The sequence below is a fragment of the Penicillium canariense genome (assembly GCF_028826845.1).
Source record: "Penicillium canariense strain IBT 26290 chromosome Unknown utg000001l_segment0_segment0, whole genome shotgun sequence".
In the NCBI taxonomy this organism is placed as follows: Eukaryota; Fungi; Ascomycota; class Eurotiomycetes; order Eurotiales; family Aspergillaceae; genus Penicillium; species Penicillium canariense.
Window position 1 is genome coordinate 2,599,674 of NW_026622728.1, and position 19,586 is coordinate 2,619,259.

At 54.3% G+C, this 19,586-nt stretch overlaps 7 protein-coding genes across 7 annotated transcripts; 1 reads left to right on the forward strand and 6 right to left on the reverse strand.

Moving 5' to 3' along the window:
- Positions 1-2,194: 2,194 nt before the first annotated feature.
- Positions 2,195-3,173, reverse strand: N7482_000901 (uncharacterized protein; the record flags this gene model as incomplete). Its single annotated transcript, XM_056683026.1, has 5 exons — positions 2,195-2,420; positions 2,471-2,599; positions 2,716-2,773; positions 2,827-2,917; positions 2,973-3,173. The coding sequence occupies 5 exons, from the start codon at positions 3,171-3,173 to the stop codon at positions 2,195-2,197; spliced, it is 705 nt and encodes a 234-aa protein (XP_056546632.1).
- A 2,057-nt stretch (positions 3,174-5,230) lies between these two features.
- N7482_000902 (uncharacterized protein) lies at positions 5,231-7,840 on the reverse strand (the record flags this gene model as incomplete). The annotated part of the gene is made up of 1 exon (XM_056683027.1): positions 5,231-7,840. The coding sequence occupies one exon, from the start codon at positions 7,838-7,840 to the stop codon at positions 5,231-5,233; it is 2,610 nt and encodes an 869-aa protein (XP_056546633.1).
- A 660-nt stretch (positions 7,841-8,500) lies between these two features.
- Positions 8,501-10,222, reverse strand: N7482_000903 (2-(3-amino-3-carboxypropyl)histidine synthase subunit 1/2; the record flags this gene model as incomplete). The annotated part of the gene is made up of 1 exon (XM_056683028.1): positions 8,501-10,222. One exon carries the CDS (start codon positions 10,220-10,222, stop codon positions 8,501-8,503), a length of 1,722 nt encoding a protein of 573 aa, XP_056546634.1.
- Positions 10,223-10,508: 286 nt separating this feature from the next.
- On the reverse strand, positions 10,509-11,646 carry N7482_000904 (maleylacetate reductase; the record flags this gene model as incomplete). Its single annotated transcript, XM_056683029.1, has 2 exons — positions 10,509-11,056; positions 11,121-11,646. 2 exons carry the CDS (start codon positions 11,644-11,646, stop codon positions 10,509-10,511), a joined length of 1,074 nt encoding a protein of 357 aa, XP_056546635.1.
- Positions 11,647-12,270: 624 nt separating this feature from the next.
- On the reverse strand, positions 12,271-13,586 carry N7482_000905 (WD40 repeat domain-containing protein; the record flags this gene model as incomplete). Its single annotated transcript, XM_056683030.1, has 2 exons — positions 12,271-13,153; positions 13,228-13,586. The coding sequence occupies 2 exons, from the start codon at positions 13,584-13,586 to the stop codon at positions 12,271-12,273; spliced, it is 1,242 nt and encodes a 413-aa protein (XP_056546636.1).
- A 487-nt stretch (positions 13,587-14,073) lies between these two features.
- N7482_000906 (glycoside hydrolase family 7 protein) lies at positions 14,074-15,565 on the reverse strand (the record flags this gene model as incomplete). The annotated part of the gene is made up of 3 exons (XM_056683031.1): positions 14,074-14,835; positions 14,903-15,286; positions 15,353-15,565. The coding sequence occupies 3 exons, from the start codon at positions 15,563-15,565 to the stop codon at positions 14,074-14,076; spliced, it is 1,359 nt and encodes a 452-aa protein (XP_056546637.1).
- Positions 15,566-18,166: 2,601 nt separating this feature from the next.
- On the forward strand, positions 18,167-19,461 carry N7482_000907 (alpha/beta hydrolase; the record flags this gene model as incomplete). Its single annotated transcript, XM_056683032.1, has 2 exons — positions 18,167-18,573; positions 18,636-19,461. The coding sequence occupies 2 exons, from the start codon at positions 18,167-18,169 to the stop codon at positions 19,459-19,461; spliced, it is 1,233 nt and encodes a 410-aa protein (XP_056546638.1).
- Positions 19,462-19,586: the final 125 nt, after the last annotated feature.

Here is a 19,586-nt window from a genome sequence, read left to right on the forward strand (position 1 = left end):
CACTATCTGGGACAGGTCTGGCTGGAACAAAATCCTTCTAGCCGCGCTATACGCGTCTTTTATCTCCCGCTCCTTGCATGAGCCTCGAAGCACACGTCAAAGCCTCCTCCCGGAGGCGAAACGGGATTATGACAGATCTGCAGAATGACTAGTTCGTCTCGATCGGCAGCCCGCGAGCCTAAAGGGGGCATTGGATTCCCATGGGTGCCACCCAATGCGACAACGGTACGGAATGCTGTCAAAAAATTGTCTGCAGGGAGCGGGCGTCGATCCCAACGCGACACAGAGCAGCCATGTCGATCGCGGCCTGAGCTCGCCCGAGAGAATCCGAAGCCTTGGACATACATACATAGCTAGCGACAGGCGTGCCGAGCAGCTCGCTGATGCTCGTGCAACCAGGCACTCACCGCTCAGGACATTCAATCCCAGAATTCCTCGTTGAGCCTGTGGCGAGCTGAAACGGCGTAGGCGAATAGCGCATGTCAACCGGCTACATGACCGTCCCCCGCCTGCACCGTTGACCGACTTCGCGTTCATCTGCACGCCATGACATGCGACCAGATGGGGAGGACTAAAACATCGATCTTGAGCCTTGCTCAGGCATATGCGCGTCGGATAAGGCGGCCGTTATCGGCGCGACAGGAGAAGACAGGACAGGACAGGAATGTCCAACGCTCAAAGAATGGATAACGGTCGCAATCACAATGATGAAAAATGATAGTCGTCGACTTGGCATTGGAATAGTCTCTCCAAATTCGAAACCAGGCCAGGGCGAGCGATCCGCCAGGGATGTTCCCCTCGGATATGCAAGCCTCACCAGATTCCCACTTTCTAGAAGATCGCTCATTGGTACGCGCAGGAAAAATGCAGGAAAATCATAATACCCAGGCTAAGACCTGGGTGGCGGTGCTGAAATGCCATATTGTCTCATGCCCCGTCTAAACCAACCGCAGCACAACTCCGTTTTCGAAGGCGAAAAAAAGAAAAAAAAAAGCGAGTGTCCCAGAAGCCCAACCTTTGCAAATTCAAACCGTTTCGTCCATCTCCGGCCGGTTGTGCATCGTGCTCTCCATGGACCGCTTCACCAATGCAAATATAGTCAAGAAAGGAAACCCGTCACACAAAACACGGCCAAAAAAAGAAAGCCCCCATAAACTCCGACGTAGGCAAGAAGAGCAGCCCCGGCAGCCGCAGCCGCGCAAGGGGAACTTAGTTCATCGATTCGAGGCCTGGCTCGATTTCCGGGCTTGCTCTTCATCTAAAAAAAAAAATAAACGTCAACTTTCTCGCCCTGCATCTGATCCATCACATGTCATGGGGACGTACCTCGAATTTTTTGGATCTGCTTGGCCGTGTCGTCCATGAGTTGCGCCCATCGGCGCTGGTATGCCTCGACGCTGGTCATGGGCTTGTCCTTGCCCTGCGAGACGTCCTTGGTCTTGACAGAGTCCATGGCGACACACGCTATCGTCTGTAGAGAGGCGGAGGGAGGTATATGGGTATCGATATGGAGCCGTGTAGGTTGGAGAGCAGATGTGGTCGCGTATGCACACCGAGCAAGACAACAGAATGAGGGAGTCGAGGATGAGATTGAAGGCAGCGCAAGCCGTGAGGAACTATGGTTGATGTCCAAATGCTGACTCGGCAGCTATCGCGACGCCAGGCCCCTTTATATAACATGGGCCATCCACAGTGGGTGATTACCCGATTGAGAAAAAAAGAATATGTGAAATGGAAAGTTCCACCAAAGAAAAATCCAAATCATTTAATTTTAGTGTCATTTTTCGATCCCAACAAGAAAGCAAAAGCCAATAAAAGCATTGTCGAAATGTTTGCTTGGGACAGAAACCGGTCACGAGCCACCGTCTTCCCATCCGGCGCAACTCGCCAACCACGCGAGCCAAACGGCCAGGAAATATCAACAGCCCCCTCATAATCCAATCAGATCCAAGGCCACCGCATCTGCAGCTGAAGTTCGGGTCTGCTTCACCGACTCTCTTGACCCCCCCTGGATTCACCCTACCCGAGTGAATAAGACGAGCTCCGAGCCCCGCCAGAAACGGGATGGCGGCCCGCCTAGCCCACTCAGGAAGACCCGGGTAAATCCCGGCATATGCAGGTTTTGGCACCTGTAGCTTATTCGATTGGTCTAGGGGGGAAGAAGGGAAGATAGACGATATTCGTCCGCGGGGAGTCATAGCTGGATCTGGGAGTTGGCAGCCTTCTCCACCTGCATCGCGCCTCCCCCCCTCGCACCCCACCCCTGGGCCACAACCCAGAAAAAGCAAAACCCAAAATCAAAGAAAAACAGGGCCGTGATGTCAAACCACGGCAAACTAGTGACGCCGTCACAGATCGCGCTACCACCGGCCCCCAGTCCGAGTCCCTTAGATGCCCTCCGCCCCTCTCGGAGCCCCTCGCTAGCTAATGGGATGCCTTCCAGGGTGACCCCCCTGAAGACGCCCCGTACCAATCGGGGGGCTTTGTGGCTACATCCGCGCCAGCCGATCTGATATCGAGGGTCGAACCCCCTTTCAGTTGCCGCCTAACGAGGGTGGGGGCCAGGAAAGGGACGGGGACGAGACATGTACCCGTCTGCCTGGTACACTGGTCAGCTCCGATAGGGTACAGGGACAGGTACATGTACCCCGTCCACCATCACCAGGGCGCCCGGGGGAGCCGAGTTGGGCTGATCTTAGGGATCGGCACCCGAACCGCGCGATCTCTGCGTTGACAGAAAAGCACCGGAGGGGGAGAGCGTCCGGTTTCTGCACTGCACAGGACTGCCTCAGACAGCGTCCTATTGGTCCCAACCGCTGGGTTCACCGCCGATGAGACGTTCAGGTGCAAGGCCATTGCGGGACGTTGCATCTTCCAAATCCACGTGGTCTTCGGTCGCATGATGGCCGTTGCCCGGCTGTCTTGTTGTCCTTGACCGCATCGTCGCGGTCCAAGTACATGAAGACACGTACGCGACCGACTTGGTGTCCCACGATTACAAGGATGCCCCCCGTGGTCATCAGATGACCGACGCCCAGCCGAGGCGCTGCTGATGCTGATGCTGATGTGATGCTGGTACTGGTGCTGGTGCTGATGCTGGTGTTTTGCTTGGACAGCGGACGCTGACGGCCAGAGAGGAATATGACGATGTCGGCACTTAGCGCATATTGCATCGGCGCAGTGAATGATCACTGGCCCACGGCGCTACACTTGCGTCGGACCTTCAGCGCGACATTCGGAGGAATTAGCCTTTTGCCAGGATGACGGCATCACCAGTCCCATTCTACGTTTCTTGTTTCTGTCACTACGTCCTTGACGAATTTGTCAAGAGCCGGGCAGGGTCAGTGCTAGGGTCAGTGCCGAGCCTACACGGTGTATGCTGCATGCAGTACCACCACAGGTGACGGCGAGGACTGCCCGTGACCTCATATTTCATTTCGTACCTGAGTCATATTTAAGGGGGGAGCTGAACATCTGTACTCTGTAAACGACGGAAGAAGGCGAGCAAGGAATTTTCCTTCCGGGAGCCCACAGTCGTGTCCACCGTAGTAGTGCTAGGGATCCTGTGAGACACAAGATGGAATACATCGCCTATAACTAAGCTCTGGGCCGATCGTCAGCCAAGCCCCAAGGTCCTTACATGTCTTCTCCACGTCTTCACCCGACAGAATGGAGTCATCCGACGACCCATCCTTCCCATACTGCTGGGAACGCTACCACCCAGCCGACGGCCCATCTCCGGCCGATTAGCGATCGTATTTCGTACTTTTGCGCCGGATCACCTCGCTTCGAAGAAGCGAGGCGGGGAACCAGTTAGCGCAAACGTACCGAAGGGACAAAGATACCTAGCTAGACCAGGTTAGCGGGGTACTTTGGGCAGCTATGGATCGCCCCATCCGTGGAACTGGCATCTACATCCACATCCACTGGAGTGGGAAGGGTCCGGTTCGATCGCTATACCCGATTCGGGCGTTGTCCCCACGAAACGGCGAGTTAGCACTCGCGGCTTTCAGGACGTGCTTCCGAAGGAACGAGTTCAGGTTTGATTGACGCGGGTGTTGACGGTATGCAAGAGTCGCAGCTGCCACGTCAGTCCGAAACAGGCCATTAACATCCGTGATGATCATAGTATCACAAGACGTGGATCAGAATTGCGAGGTCCTGCGAGGCGGATATTACCCGAACTACAGTAGTTGCGGGTGGTTGACCTATTTGTCAGGCGCTGGACCAATAAGATATACCGTGAAAGATATTTGATATTGTGATTTGATACACCACGTCACCACCCATTGGTCTTTGATATTGATTAGCCTCAAACAGGATGATATAACTCTAAGAGAGAGAATATGGACGGAGCAGGTCAGGCAGCAGTAGATATGCACCTAGATTTCTACCAATCGGACCAAAGCGTGTGAAGATGGGTCCTTATGCTTCTCCTCACAAGCCGGGGTTCCACGGACACTAAGCGGATAGGTACTTGCTTCCCAAAACCGAGAGAGTACGAGGAAGAGACAGGCCGGATCTCGTGGATAGGTAGCAAATCGCTAGAAGGGGCGAGGTTGATGGCTAGCAGTAAATAATGATATATGGAAAAGTGAAGGATGGTGCACAGCCAGCTTGATCATAAGAAAATAAACCAGGTCACTTTGCCATGCCACGCCATCCTCCCTCTAGTAACGCGCTGGGTCAACCAGTCTAGCATCGAGGGAGAGAAAAAAGATAAAGGAGCATGAATCGTAAGTGCTGGCTCGGTGCCTGCATCCATTGGCCAGCCATAATGGTCAGACCGGGTTGTGTTCCTGCAAAGCCCGTCGCCGACGAAGCAAGATGGGGCACAGCGCCCCGTTCGCCGTCTGCAGCCTTAGTCTGATTTGAAAGGAGGAAATTGAACAAAGAATAGGAAGAATGAAGGAACCAAGGAGTGCCGTGTATGCCGTTAGTGTGTGCCCTATGTTGCAAACGCCCGCCTGAAGTGCCATGTATTCCACGCGCCCCCTCCCTTTCCCCATGCATAGTTCGCTTCGGAAAATAGATTCCGTGCAGAAAGATTTCAGTGTGATGTGATGTGATGTGGTAAAATTTCAGGAATTGAGTAAGTAGCCTCCCGCTGGCGCCGTGGTATGAAAATATCGCTAAAGAAGACCGAAAAGAAAGAGAGAAATCGCCAGAAGTCGGCGTAGATGATGGAGTAGATCCGGTGAATAAAGGGGCCTCTGTACTTGGAAGACGCTTATTCCGACTCGTAAAGCAGGCCAGCATGGGTGGCCCCTAGGAACATACTCGACCCGATACTCACGGTCAAGTCCGAGGGCAGGGTATGGGAGTTCGCAGGTAGGGGTAACCCAGACTCGGTCTCGTCGACAAGACGGCTAGGAGAAATTGTGTTTTCAGAGTCGAGGTCAACCAGGTCGAAGAATTGACCGGCGAACTCAGCAACTTCATTAGCCACTTTGAGCTCCAAGATGCCCTCGAGCACCTGCATGTCCTTTTTCCACTTCCGCTCCCTCCGCGCCTTCTCCTCCTCGCGGCGGCGGCATGTCCCTTCACGGGCACGGACTTTCATGCAGTTGGGGCATAGATAGTTTTCCTCGCAGTAGGAGCACTTGCAAGGTGGATTAGCGTGCACACAGTCCTGACAGACATAGACGGCACAGGCCTTGCATTCTCGGAGGTGGCTTGGGCAGCGTTGTCGTTGGTCTCCGACGGCGCGATACTGGGGGCAAAAAAAGGATTGGCATCCTTGCCAACGTGGGGGTTCAAAGGGGGACTCGGACGATACGGACGTTGGCGAAGATGATCCGGAGTGGTTAGACGGTGGGGCGGAGAATGAGCGAGTAGCATTGCGAGAGAGAAGAGGATGGGTTAATCGGTCACCGTTTGGTGTGTCGAGGTCATGGTCATCTGCAACGCCGTCGCCCTGTGGGTCGTCAATGAAGCTGCTGTTGGTGGAGTCGATGATCCGATGCGTTCGGAATGGGAGGTCGTAGCCGTGGAGTTGTTGGCTGAAGGTTGCATCAGGTGACGATGACGATGTATGGATCGCAGATCGGGTTTGGATAGTCATTTTCTCGAATGCAAGGTCTCTGTAGCCACAGATGCGCAGGCGAAGCCCGCGGAGGTCGTGTTCGATGCAGAGTGGCTTCGAGCAGCTTTTGCAGTGGACTTTCCACTGGGGCGAGTCGTAGCACTCCTGGCATAGATTGCGCGGACATGGTGATACCTGCCGGTTGGGCGGCCCAAGCAACCATTTCATCATGGCGAGGTGCCCTGTTTCCAACGAGTAGTCGGGTTTGCTGGGATCGCCATAAGCGTACTTGGGGAATGTCTTGCTCCATTCGCTGACGGTATACTCGAGGTCTTCCCAGCCATGGCCTCGAGGTAGAGGAACAGCACGCACTTGGTCGACATCTCGACTAGGAGTACCGATGCTGATACCCCCGCCTCCGGAGAAGATGGGCTCTGTGCAGCACCAGTGGAACTTGAGAGCAGGGTGGGACGTTGGCGCGCCCCCGTGGAATGCTGTGTTGTCGATGGGGTTTGAGACGGGGTCTTGCATTGAGCTCGGCGAGAGGGTCGCCCCAGGTGCCCACCACAGGGAAACTGAAGTGTTTGAGCCATTGTTGGCGTTGTTTCCGGAGCTGGTAGCTGAGGATTCTCGATGAAGGTATGGCCGCTCATAAGCACAGCTTGCACACAAGGTTCTTCGACATCCCACACAATGCATCAGTATGCTGCATTGCTCGCACCGTTCTGAGATATCCTCAAAACAGTTGTCGCATTTCACGTTCTCCACGAACCGGGTGTGGCTCTGCCGTAAATGCGCCGGCTTCATCTTGCCTTCGCCAACATCTGGGCCCTCCCCAGTACCTAGAGCTTCACCAAAGCATCCCGTCTCGCAATTCTCCCACAGCTTCCCATCACGCACACGCGGCCGCTCTGTTTTGTAGCCAACAGGGCCAATCCAGTTCTTGCATCGCCAGAGTCGATCGAATACCACCCAGACCTCTGGGGAGCCTTGTGGAACCCGCATCGAGACATACCCGCGCCTGCGGAAACATCTCCCAGCAGGAGTCGTGCACCAGGCAGTGTCCGTCCAGATCCCCAGTTTGTGGCAGAGATTAACTAGTTCGTGAGTCGGTTCTGAATCGGAGTCCTTGCGCAGTAGTGAAGCCGAGAGGTATGGCCGACGACGGTGGTGACGGCACCGGTACGCGTAGAGACTCTTGAGAGCAAGCCGCTGTGTTGCTGGAGAACTACCAATATTCTTCTCCATATCCACATCGTACTGCAGCCCAAACATGGTCAGGTACGGGATAATGTGGTACTTGAGAGATACATTCTTGCAACCCCGAACCGACAGGTGCTCCAATGTCTCCCGGCGCGCATGCAACACAGTTGAGATCAGAATCTGCCCGGAGACGGCCGTGTTATCCAGTTCCAGGCTCTTGAGGCACCCACTGAAAGGAATCACCACGGTCATCAGGAGCTGATCCAAGGCATATGGTCGCGACTGGCGTTGGGTTTCTGGGTCCGACATGCCCGGGATGATAATCCGGGTTGACGGGAGGGTGCCCGACGGGAAGAGAAGTCGAAACGAGAGCGATTTCCATGCGGTCGGATATGATCGGAGGAACGTGCGAAGGTAGTGGGAGGAGTGGTAGAGCGCGAGGATCGTATCGGTCGGGATCTGGAGTAGAAGCGACTCGAGGATGGGTGCATTGGTGGTGATCACCCGTTCGAAGAGGGAAAGCAGCCGCTCCGGGGGAACAACGCTATTTTGCAGGGCATTCTCAACCAGCTGCTGCGGTGCCTGCTCCGAGCTCGTGAGTGTCTCCCCCATGATGGCCGTGTTGCGGTGGTCCTGACACCGGGCCCGCGCGAGTAGATACCGATCTCGCTCAGCTCAGATTAGGTTGATAGATGGGACGACGCGGAATCGCCAACTTGTGTAAAAACGCAGCTCATGATAAGGTGGGCTGAGGTTGGGGGATGGGCAATCACATCTCCAGACAAGCCACCATGCAAGGCCGTCAAGACTGAGCCGTTCGGTGATCGATAAGACGTGGATCGCAAGGGCTGGGCGGATCGGGTATCCAAAGGGGGAGCGAGGGAGGAGAGGGGGGGGTTGCAAAGAGAGGGGAAACGAAATCTCGCCAAAAACAGGAGAAGGGAATTGAGAGGTCTCACGGGTTTATGCGCCAGAAAAAAAAAAAAAAAAAAGGAAGATCGAAAGAGACTCTCAGTCGCGCCGGATGCGCCCGTATGAAAGAGCGTCATGTGATACTACACTGCGTAGCCTCCATTCAGGCTGATTGTTGCCAAGTGCAGATGGGGCACAATCCCAATAAATAGATCCAACCTTTCCCCGTTGCAGCCGAGTAGATCGACGAAATTAATTGCATTCTATCGCTTCTCATGTACAAATAGGCTGTGCTGGTCTCCAGGTGGTGCATGTCTTCTATAGGGCGCTCGGCCGCCGCCTCTAAGGCCCAATGCGGCGCTAATGCTTCTCGGTCGATTCGCCCACAGTGTACCCCCTCGCGATGCCCTTGCGCCCTTCCTTCACAAGAGTGCTGTCGGCTGGGTCCTCCTCTTCATCGTATCGGATATCGAAGTCACTCCCCAACCCCTTCCATGTCCGTTGGGACCGGAGGAACTCGGCCCCTGGTGATACAGCGCCGCCGATCATCGCTAAGTCACCCTTAGCTCGCCGGGCCAGGGCCCTAGCAGCGGATGGCCCGGCCGCGGTCGATCCATCGATCTGGTCAGAAGCGCGGGGTGCGGGATCCCGCATGGGACGGGAATGCGAGACGTACCGTCCTGTCCGCAAATCGAACTCGGGCGGTGCACTCTCGGGTTCCGACATATCCTCCTCCTCGTCAATGGTTGTATCGTTTGATATCGTCTGCTCATCTTCGTTCAACTCCTCCTCGGCCGGCTTGTCGAGAATGGCCTGGAAGTCACTCTGCCACAAACCGGTCCACACCCGCTCAGCGTCGCTCTTCAGCGCTAGTTCCAATTCAAATGGAGTAATGACGGGCTTCCAGAAATCCCTGCTATCTACCAGCGAGCTCTCCCAGCAGCCAATGACCACCCAGCCACCAATCTCACTAAAGTTAGCGACCTTGGCAGCATTGAGCTTGCCCACGACAAACATGTAGCTCTTCTTGCCGGCGGCGGCAATTTGCTCCTTCACATGTTCCACAATATGCAGATAGTTCTTGACACTGAGGGTGTTGATCAAGATGCCCCAGATAGGGACCGTGTTCAAGGAAGTGAGGATGGCATAGCGGCGGCGTACTGCGGCTGAAGTGGAGGCTGGAAGCGGCTTAACGTCGTTGTTGCTTGGGTTATTCGTGGGATAAATATGAATGGCGGCAACACGAGACGCAAGGGTCAAGAGAAGGGCCGTTGGTGGGTCGGAAATGTGGAACAGCTGCCAGTCTGCCAGTGTCTCTGGAGCCTCTCGGACAGTCTCAGGCACAGTACGATTGGGAATAGCTGAAGATGGCTCGTGGACCACTCCAGTAGCAAACACATTGCTGTATCCATCCTGCACCAGGCGAGCATGGAGTTCAGGGACATGGCCAGAGAAGGTCACGTCTGCCGCAATGATAACCTTGGTTGTCGGGTCCGGGTAGGTTGTCTTGAACGCCTGCACGGCAGGCTCTAGAGGCAAGGCCTTGTGCGTAAAGACATAGATCACGGGCAGTCTGGCCGTGGGCGACAAACACGATCGCCCGTAGTGCACCACGACGTCTGCGTCCACATGCTCCGCGGCCACCTCATCTACACAGCAGGTGCCGTACGAGGTGTCGGCCAGAATGTATAACCGGGGAGACCACTTCTCTGCCCCATCAGCCACAGATAGCTGGGATACGGACTGAGTGATGCCTTCTTCTGCATCCGCAGCGCCACCACCTGTCTGGCTGGTCGCGTGTGCCCCATTCACACTGACAACTTCCTCGGAGTTGAGACCGCGGCTGAGTAATTGGAAGACCCGCGGGGCATCTGGGAGCATATCATCGGGGAACTGGAGGGCGATGCGCTTATACCGCGCCTGGCGGATTTCTTTCAGCGTGCGCTCGATGTCATAGGTGATGGAGAGTTCGTTGTCAGAGAGTGGCTTCTTCGCATCGTGGGAGACGACAGGCTCGGTCGCCTCGAGGATTCGATCGTCGGGAGTCGACAGCACCGGGGCGGCCTCCATTTCGGATCCCATTTGGGGGGTTGTCGCACGGGGATTGATGTTGGAGGGGCAAGTGGGCGAAATGGTGGGAGTGCCCAAGAAGTTTTGGAGAAAAAAATGATTCCCCCACTTCCCCCGCCGCCGATAACAAAAATTACGGATCAGCCCGTTGGCTGATACCCAACCCTAACAGCATCGCCTGGAAACACATACTTCACAAAGACATGATTATGAATAGCGGTGTTCAGTCAGATTAGTGTTTTTGTGTCATAACTCTAAGTACAATTCATCAAGTTGAGTATCTAGCGCGATAATATATTTACAAGTTGGCCTGCGCCGGCTCTCCCGCCCACACTCGGCGGATCAACTCGCGGATGGGAGTCCGCTCGACCGCGCGAGGATTCCAGTAAGGGTTGGAAACAGCAATATCAGCGGCCTTGTCAATGTCTTCTTCCTTCATCCCAAAGTCCCTCAAGCCGCGCTTGACCTTCAGTTTCTCCAGGAGGACATTCAGACCATGGATCGCATCGCCATTGCTGTCTGGCAGAGCCTCCGCTAAGTGCTTCATAGCTTCTGGAATGTTAGGAGCATTGTAAGAGAGAGCGTGCGGTAAGACCGTAGTGTGAGTCTCCGCGTGGGGGAGATTGAAGCTGCCACCCAGTGTGTGGCACAGCTTATGGTGAATGGACATGCCGACGCTACCCAAGCAGACGCCGCAGAGCCAGGCGCCGTACAGGGCTTTGGAGCGGGCTGATTGAGAAGATGGGTTCTCGACAATCTCGGGGAGGGCGGAGGCGAGGGCCCGAGTGCCTTCAATGGCCATCATATTGATAATTGGGTTGGTGTTGCGGGCGTAGAGAGCCTCGACTGGTGATCGTGGGATTAGCTCATCGGAACGTGATGACTCGACGTATATCTTAGGGTCCCTTACCTGCGTGAGCAATGGCATTGACACCGCTCGTGGCACTCATGGCAGCCGGCAGGGTCATCGTTAAGTCCACATCGTATATCACCGTGCCGGGCAAGATCTTAGGATCGGATCGAGTCTTCTTCAACCCATCGGCCGTCTCGCCCAGGATGGGAGTCATCTCACTGCCCGCATAAGTCGTCGGAATGCAAATATGCGGCAGCCCGGTGCGGATGCTGATGGCCTTGCCGAGGCCAATTGTACTTCCACCACCAATCGAAATGATCGAGTCGGCGGCCTGCGCTGTTGCATACTCCAGCGCTTTGTCGGTGATATGAGTTGGGGTGTGCATGGTCGCCTCGCTGAAGATGCCAGCTACCTGGCCTCTTAGCACGCCCTTGACACTGTCGGCCTGGCTGACCTGCTGCGGCGTCGAGAGCACCAGCGGGGCTTTGACCTGCAGCCGGGTAATTTCATCGGGAAGCTTCTGTAGGGTGCCGCTGCCGAAGACGACGCGGCCGGGGTTGGGGTTATACTCGAAGGCATCCATGGCGTGTCCGTCCGTTATAGTTTCTCCATTCGCCGATTGATTGGGAGCGGGCCAATGCAGTCTTATAATGGAGCTTCCCCCCACCCCACCATCCTCCGATGAACGTCATGGGCTACCGTGGGGCCTGTGGGGTCTGCCGTCGGCAGTTCGACTGAGCTTGGTTCCGATATGCAGTGTGCAACTTCTCACAACCAGTCTATGGTCCGAGTATGGATAGAAATTCCATCGCAGGTCCATTGGTTCTTATACTCTCGTGAATGGCCCGTTTCTTTGCTAGAAATGACTCAATGATTCGCTGATGTCTTCCTACCATCACAATGCGACTGAAGTATTGCGGAACATTCCACGGGCTTAGTTCAGCATGAATAAGCACCCCGTGGCTGCAGGGTATTTCCGTATCGGATATAACTTTGCCTGTCGAATTCCGCACCCCCCTTCTCCCTCCCTGGATGTGACTTCAACCGTGGGATTGGCGGAGAGAGTCCGAACTACGCATGCCCTAATTGTTTGAAAACCCTCGCCCATCCCAAACACCGACGCCATGCATCGAAATTTTTACTTGGTTCTTCTTTGATTTATTGAACAGGTATGGGTATCAGATAAAGGCCACGAAGCATCCCTTTTTTAGTCCATGTCAAAAGCCAAGACGTCCGGTCCAGTGCCACGGCCCGACTTGCCCTTCTTGCGCTTCTTGCGATCGTTCGCATCCGCATTCGCATTCGGTCGCTCTTCAGCATCGCTGTCATCAGAATCATCGTCGCTGTCGTCGCTGTCACCGAGCATGTGCTTTTCACCCGCCAAGCCGTCTCTGCCCCCACTGCCGGCCTCGTGCCAGACTTTGACAATTTGACCACCACCGGTGACCATGCGGCCTTCCACGTCAAAGCCTAAACCGACCACGCCCTCGGTCTCGTCGTGGACAACCTCCGAAGAGACCTTGTTAGGACCGATGCGGATGAATTTCACGAGTCCATTGCCTAGGCCGGCGGCCAACATCTTGCCCTTGCCTAGCTCATCCGGCACCGCTATCAGGGTCTCGATGGACTCGGCGCCACCTGCATCGGGCTGGACGTAGATTCGCTCGTCCTGGTCGTCCCAGGCGCCCTTCTCCCAGAGCGTAAGGATGCCATTCGACCCACCTACTGCCACTTTCTCGCCGCGGCTGGTACCGCTGCTGGCCAGGCCGCCAATGTATGCGGAGCTAATCAATTCCTCCTCCTGATCTTCACTGCGTACCAGGACGCCCCGGCGCAGATCAGTCACCGCCAACGTTGTGCCGCCAGTTGTCACCCACTGTTTGCTGAAGCCGGAGGTGCTGGTGTCAGAGGCAGGAAGAGGGGTCAGAGAGGAGATGTAGTCATCGTGGGGGTGATGCGACTGCTCGGGACGCGCAGACACCTTGGAGTAAGGAATGCGGAGGTCGTAGAGGTGCAATGCGCTCGAGTCGGTAGCAAGCAGAAGAGTTTGAGGAGAGAGAGCATGGATCACGGTTGGCGCATCGACAGATCTGCATAGCAGAGAAAGAAATTGTTAGCGAGGGCGATTCAAGCTGAAACTTGAAGGCGATAGAAACCCGCATACCCAGTCTTCTCCAGAGGAATTGCGATTTTGTTCACCACCTGCCCACTCTCTGATTTGGCGATCTTCACCAGGCCGTCCGTGCCAGCAGAGTACAGCATCTCGCCGTCAATGCTGAAACCCAAGCACCGGCAGCTGCCCTTATGCCGCCTTGTCTTCCACATAGTATCGATGTGGCCCTTTCCATTGCGTGAGGACGCAGTCGATGCGCCATCATCGTCGATATCAGTCTCTTCCGCCGGCAACCGGAATGTTTGAACATGCCCCGCAGCCAGACCGACCGACACGACGGGCTCGTTAGGGTGAATAGCCTGCGTGAACAAGTCTGAGGAGAGCGGCAGCGTGCAGACCGTGTCGAACATGGTGACACAAAGAGGCCAAGCTGGCAGGTTTCCACTCCAGCGAGGCAGAGACACAATTCGGTTCGATTTTGCTTTTTTGGTCCTCTTAAGTAGTCGCGACTAGACGGAGAGCTAAGTCGGCGAACCTTCGGAGCTGGCCTCTTTTTTTCGCGGGCCGAGAATCTTCCGCCTCCGTTAGTGCCGGTGGGTCCGCCCAATTGGCAAATGACATTGATCAATAATCGACTATCATAGTTTGAATTCAATAATAGATTGCACAAAATAACAGTCGCAAATGAAAATGAGAGGGGATCTCCCTATAAAGAAGTGAATGAAAATAGATACAAAAACAGGTACTGTTCAACAGCTCTCATCGTCACCCCTTTCCAACCCTGCACCTTCCATTTTCCTGGCTGGATATATTGGCTACTGCATGGCACCAGTCCCCTACCCAGAGGCAAGACACTTAGCCGAAGGCAAGACAGACAAAGTCAGCCACGCGCAACGTCTAGGAAGAGTAAGTAGACCCAATCGGGCCAACCTTGATGTTGGAGAATATAACGTTGGCAGAGGCAGACTCAGACTCGATGGTGGCGGGCTTGCCAGAGTCAGTGCTGCAGGTACCACGGGCAACACCAGGGTCGGTGGCACTGGCGTTGGTGGGGTAGTTGCTGTCAAGCCAGAGCATGTCGGCGTAGTGGTCATCCCACAAACTCATAACCAGAACCATGCCCTGGGACAGAGCATCGCCCATGCCGGACAGACCGCCGTGCTGCGAGAAGATGTCCTCGTCGCCGAAAGCAGTTTTCTGGGCAGTGCAGAAGTCCGACGTGATCGAGTTACCTGAGACACCGCTCACGTCCGAGGCTGAGTTGGCAATCACCTTGCCATTTTGCACGTAGATACGCTTAATCTCCGAGAGGGTTCCTGAGTCAGTACCGTCGCTGGTGACGAACTGGGTGACAACTGTCATCTTGGAGTTGGTGTCGACGGTCTTGCCGGGGCCGAAGAAGCTCTCATTGCCCATGCGGTAGGGGTTGAAGTCGCAGCCATCGGGGTCGCAGGTGCCGGCGTAGCGACTAGAGGAATAAGTGCCACCGCACGCGTCAGCCTCACACATAGTCTGGCCGGCGGTGTCGCAGGGGTGGGGGGTCACAGCAGTAGAGATGCTGTTCGCCTCCCAGATATCCATCTCGGCACAGCAAGCGCCGTGGTTGCCAACACCGGCGTTCTGGTCGTTCTCGGAGGGAACCCAGCCGTCAACATTGCCCTATACACAATATAAATTAGGTCTTGAAACTCATGCTTTTGTATGGTACCAGTACGAAGCTACTTACCTGGCCGTTGATGAACTTCAGGTCACGAGGGCACTGCGAGTCACAATATCCAGTGCCGTACTTGGCGCCGGCCTTGTTGTTCTCGTATTTGGACAAACCGCCGTCAGAATCCATGGCGACAAAGTACAGAGCACCGTTCAGGCCACAGGGCAGGTTGGACACATCCACATCGAAGGTGAACTCCTGGTTGAGCAGCTTGAACATCTGATACGTGTTCTCGTCCTCCATGAGATACAGACGAGATCCGATGTTGGAGCCAGTGACGAAGTCCAGCGACAAGGAACTACCGCTAGCAGTAACACCGTAGGTGCCGGAGTAGTCCGCTCCATCCACGGCGCAGTTGGTAGCGCAGGAGGCATCGTCGGGGCAAAGAGTGGCATCCCACTGTTATTGGAAATTTCAATTGTCAGCGACAGTCACAACCTTGAGTGGATTGAACGTCAAGCATACCGTGTTGCCAGTGTAGCAGTTAGTGGTGCCGTTAACCGAGTGGACCCAGCGCCAGTTGGCGTCCACGACCACAGAGCCAGACTGATCCGTGCAGCCGGAGGAGGTGCATGTCTGCCAGGTAAGAGAGGGGTGGGTCTCGGTTTTCTGCGTGCCAACCTGCTGAGCACTAGCAGCTGCCGCCATGGCAGAGAAAAGGAGTGTGCGTTGATACATTTTGAGAGAATCGAAGGAACGAATAGTTTGTTGGTTGATCCTTTTGCTATTGATTTCCACACTGGCCTGCAGTGACTGAACAAAAGCAAGATCCGAGACGCGCCGATAGTCTCTTTATATATCTTTTCTTGTATCGGGTAGGGCATCTACTTGTCGTGCCATGCAAGGCTCAAACAAGTTCCGTCCCTGCATCATACTCGGTGTCGCGGACCTTTACGCCGTCACCAAACTGGTATAGACAATGAGGCAAAGAGTAAAAAGGTCCCTTCACATACTAACGGGGACTGCCAGATTGGGTGGTGGCCGGTGTCATGCTTTGATTTCGGAGTGGACCCAACCCCACGATTAACATGGGAAGGATCGTCGTTAGACTTAGCTAAGTGTGTCTCGACAGGGTCCTAGACTGGAATCTTGAGCGGCTAAGGAGCGTCTAGCGGTTTCAATATTCACGGGTACGGAGAGTGCTCCGTCTGATTTTGTCGATGGCAGCCTGCATTTATGCATTTTCGAGGGTTGATCGAGAAGCCAATATCAATGTGCTTGGCATTAGTTTGTCCGTCAATCGTAAATCGTCAATTGAAAGCCCGGGCTTTTGCTGCTCTGTTTCGATGGATCCTATGCGCAAACAGTCCTGTATATCCTTCTCCATTGAGACACTGTGGAGGGGGCTGAATCTGCCAAGATTGCCACCAAAGCCGATGGCCGCTATGTGGCGTGAATAGTGGACATATCGCTGCGAACATAGTGATGTTTTGGTCGGAACAGGTTCTTGGGGCACGCTAGAAATCCTGACGAGCGTTCTGCACACCCATTTTTGGTATGGGGTGTTTCAGATCAGTAGCGAGACCCCTCCCGGGTAATATTATCCGGGGACAACGGACAGAACGAGCAGAATATCCTTCAATGAGAACACGGCTGTCTCGGCCCTGTGCCCATCTTGAGATATCATACCTGGCTATTCGTCAAATCGAAACAGAAAGGTCAGCTTGGCTGGCATTCGCAACACTGATAGACTCAGCATGATTGGGGTCCTGGTATGTGCATCCTCTAACTTACATCACAATCAAGCGCTTCGTAATGATGCATTCCAGCATATGTAAGCATTTCGTACACTGTAAATTAGGATTGCAATGAAGAATGCGACCGATATTCCAGCTCGCACTCATAGTACTCCTGGAGACAAAACGAAAATTCCATTTGACCAACTCAAGGGTCACTAGGGTTCACAATTCGAGACATGGATGCCCCTTGCCGCTTTTTGAGTCGGTGAGTGATTCAATCTGAAGCGTCGAAAGATTGAACAGGGTATGAAGGACGACTACGCGGTCTTGGCTGGTCGTGTCGATCGCATGCGGGGTTAACAGCCACTAGTAACGAAGCCGCTCATATGCTCCATGCCCTAATAGGATGAACTAGGCTCTTTCCTATTGCAATTCAAGCAGTTAGAATGTCAGGCCCGTTTGCTCCATGGGCAATTTTGGAAGTGATCTACCTAATGGTTTTACAGACAGGGGCGCTGGGAGAAACCGGAAAATTCTTGTGGCGCTTGGAAGGGCGTAATAAACTTATTTGGACTGGGGATCAATGGCATATTCTGGCAGGGGTTTCCCACAGTTTCAAGGATTCTGCAAGCCTTGCACCGAACACACTTCGAGTTGCGGCTGAGGCTCTCGCTCTGCCACTGGTTCGCCGGCGCTCATTGCTTAAGTTCCTAAATCCCACCAAAGATACCTAATAGCAAATGGACTTGCAATCTGCAAACTATTCCATAAGTTCAGAACAACAACAACAACAAAGGCATTTCCAAATGTGACATGGCTGTGTTCTTGCATTAGTCGACGTCTAAATCAAAGGTAGCATTGCAGAGGCTTTGAGCCTTAGAGATCTATATCTTCATAGGTATGACGATAGCCGCTGGATGGAACATAAAACCCCATCTTTGCGAAGGGCCGTTGATACACTTCTTTCTTGACTGGATATGAACCATAACAACATGCCAGAAATCTTCATAGCAAGGTGGGTGGGTCTTCGTGGCCCTCGCGAGGCCGTCTCTAAATTTCACGTCGATCCTTGCCTCATGTGACGGGTTAAGCCAAGCTGTAATTGACTAGGCTCATCAGACCGACTTGATTGGGCTTAATTCCATCGTCAGGTGTTGTGGTGCGGAGCAAACTCCGTCTGGCCGATTATAGATTGGGCAGCAGTATCGGGCTATCAGCAGTCTTCTCGGGGGAAAGGAAAGGAAACTTCAAACGCGACTGTCTTTCGTGAGTATCAGTCTCACAAAGACGAGCAGAAACATGAGTCTAGGAATCATCCCTTAACGCCCACGGTTCTCTGCCGATGGCTTGTCGCGACTTGTCAAGTGGGCAGTTCCCAATCGCGTGAATCGACCCGATGACGTCCCCCTTATCGGGCTTATCGGCCACATGGAGCCGCGGTCCTATCTTGCCGGAGGCACCCAACGACTCCGCCTTCTGCCCTCTCCCAACCCACTCGTTCGCGCCTTCCGTCGTATTCTCGTATCTCAGACGCTCATTCACTTGCTGTACCCTTTGTTACTGCTAGATAACTTCGTTCCAGGGACAGCTGGGAGTAACCATGGCGCTGTTCCACCAAACCGTGGATTTCCTCTCCGACTCCTGGGCCAACCAGCGAACACAGCTTCCCCTGTTGGCGATAACGGGCGCGTCGTTCACACTCGGCATCCTGCTTCAATCGCTTTTCGGTGGAGACAGACACAAAGAGACGGTTCTTGTCTCGCCTCGCTCAACGGTCTTGCCTGGTCTGTCGGAGGCAGAGAACCGCAAACTACCACTCCCGAATGACGTGCTCCCCGGCGCCCGGGATGTCGCAACTCCGTACGGTTCGATTCGAGTATATGAATGGGGTCCTGAGGATGGCCCGAAGGTTTTGCTCGTGCATGGCATCACTACGCCGTGTATCGCGCTCGGTGGGGTAGCCCATGCGCTCGTTGATCGGGGTTGCCGTGTGATGCTGTTTGACTTGTGGGTTCTGCCACGCACATGCAATTTTGTGAGGAATACTGACTGAACATTGGAAATATTAGATTTGGGAGAGGGTATTCCGACTGTCCTTCGGATCTCCCTCAGGATGATCGACTTTTCGCGACGCAGATTATGCTCGTCCTGGCCTCATCACCCATCTCCTGGACTGGTGCCGGGTCCGGGAAGTTCTGCCTGGTTGGATACTCCTTGGGTGGCGGAATTGCCGCATCCTTCGCATCATTCTTCCCCCAGCTCCTGTCGTCGCTGGTTCTCCTTGCACCTTCTGGGCTTGTTCGCGATTCGCAGATCAGCTTGCAGAGTCGTCTTCTGTATTCGCGTGGCCTCATGCCTGAGAGTCTGCTGGGATTCCTCGTTGGTCGTCGACTCAGGGCTGGTCCCCTTGTCGCACCGAAGTCTAAGAACAAGCATGATCAACTCAGTGCCGCAGATGCACTCACCGAGGAACTTCCGTCGCAAAGCGCGGCCGAGGTCCAGGTGCTGTCTCGCGAATATCCTCATATTAATGTTCCCTCTGCTGTTGCATGGCAAGTCAACAGCCACCCTGGCTTTGTTCACGCTTTCATGTCCAGTATGCGTTACGGTCCGATCCTCGCTCAGCGTCAATGGGGTACCTGGGCACGCCTGGGGGAGCATCTGAGCGCACAGAATAGCATGTCGTCAGGCAACCAGAGTGAGAAGGGATTGCCGAGTGACAAAGTCCACATCCTTTGTGGCAACAATGATGCGATTATCATCAAAGACGAGTTTGTCTCAGATGCCACGACTGTCCTTGGTGGAAATGCAGTTTTCAAGTTCTATGAAGCAGGTCATGAATTCCCCAGCACGAAGTACGAGGAGGTTGCGGCTTACATCTGGAAATTGCTTTGAGGGGAACTCGGGATTTGACTTTTAGCTTTGACCACTGAGCGTGTTTAAGTTCGATATTTAGACATTCTTCAACTATCGTCTTACTGTGTTGGATAGAAATAAATAGACAAGGAGTACACTTTATG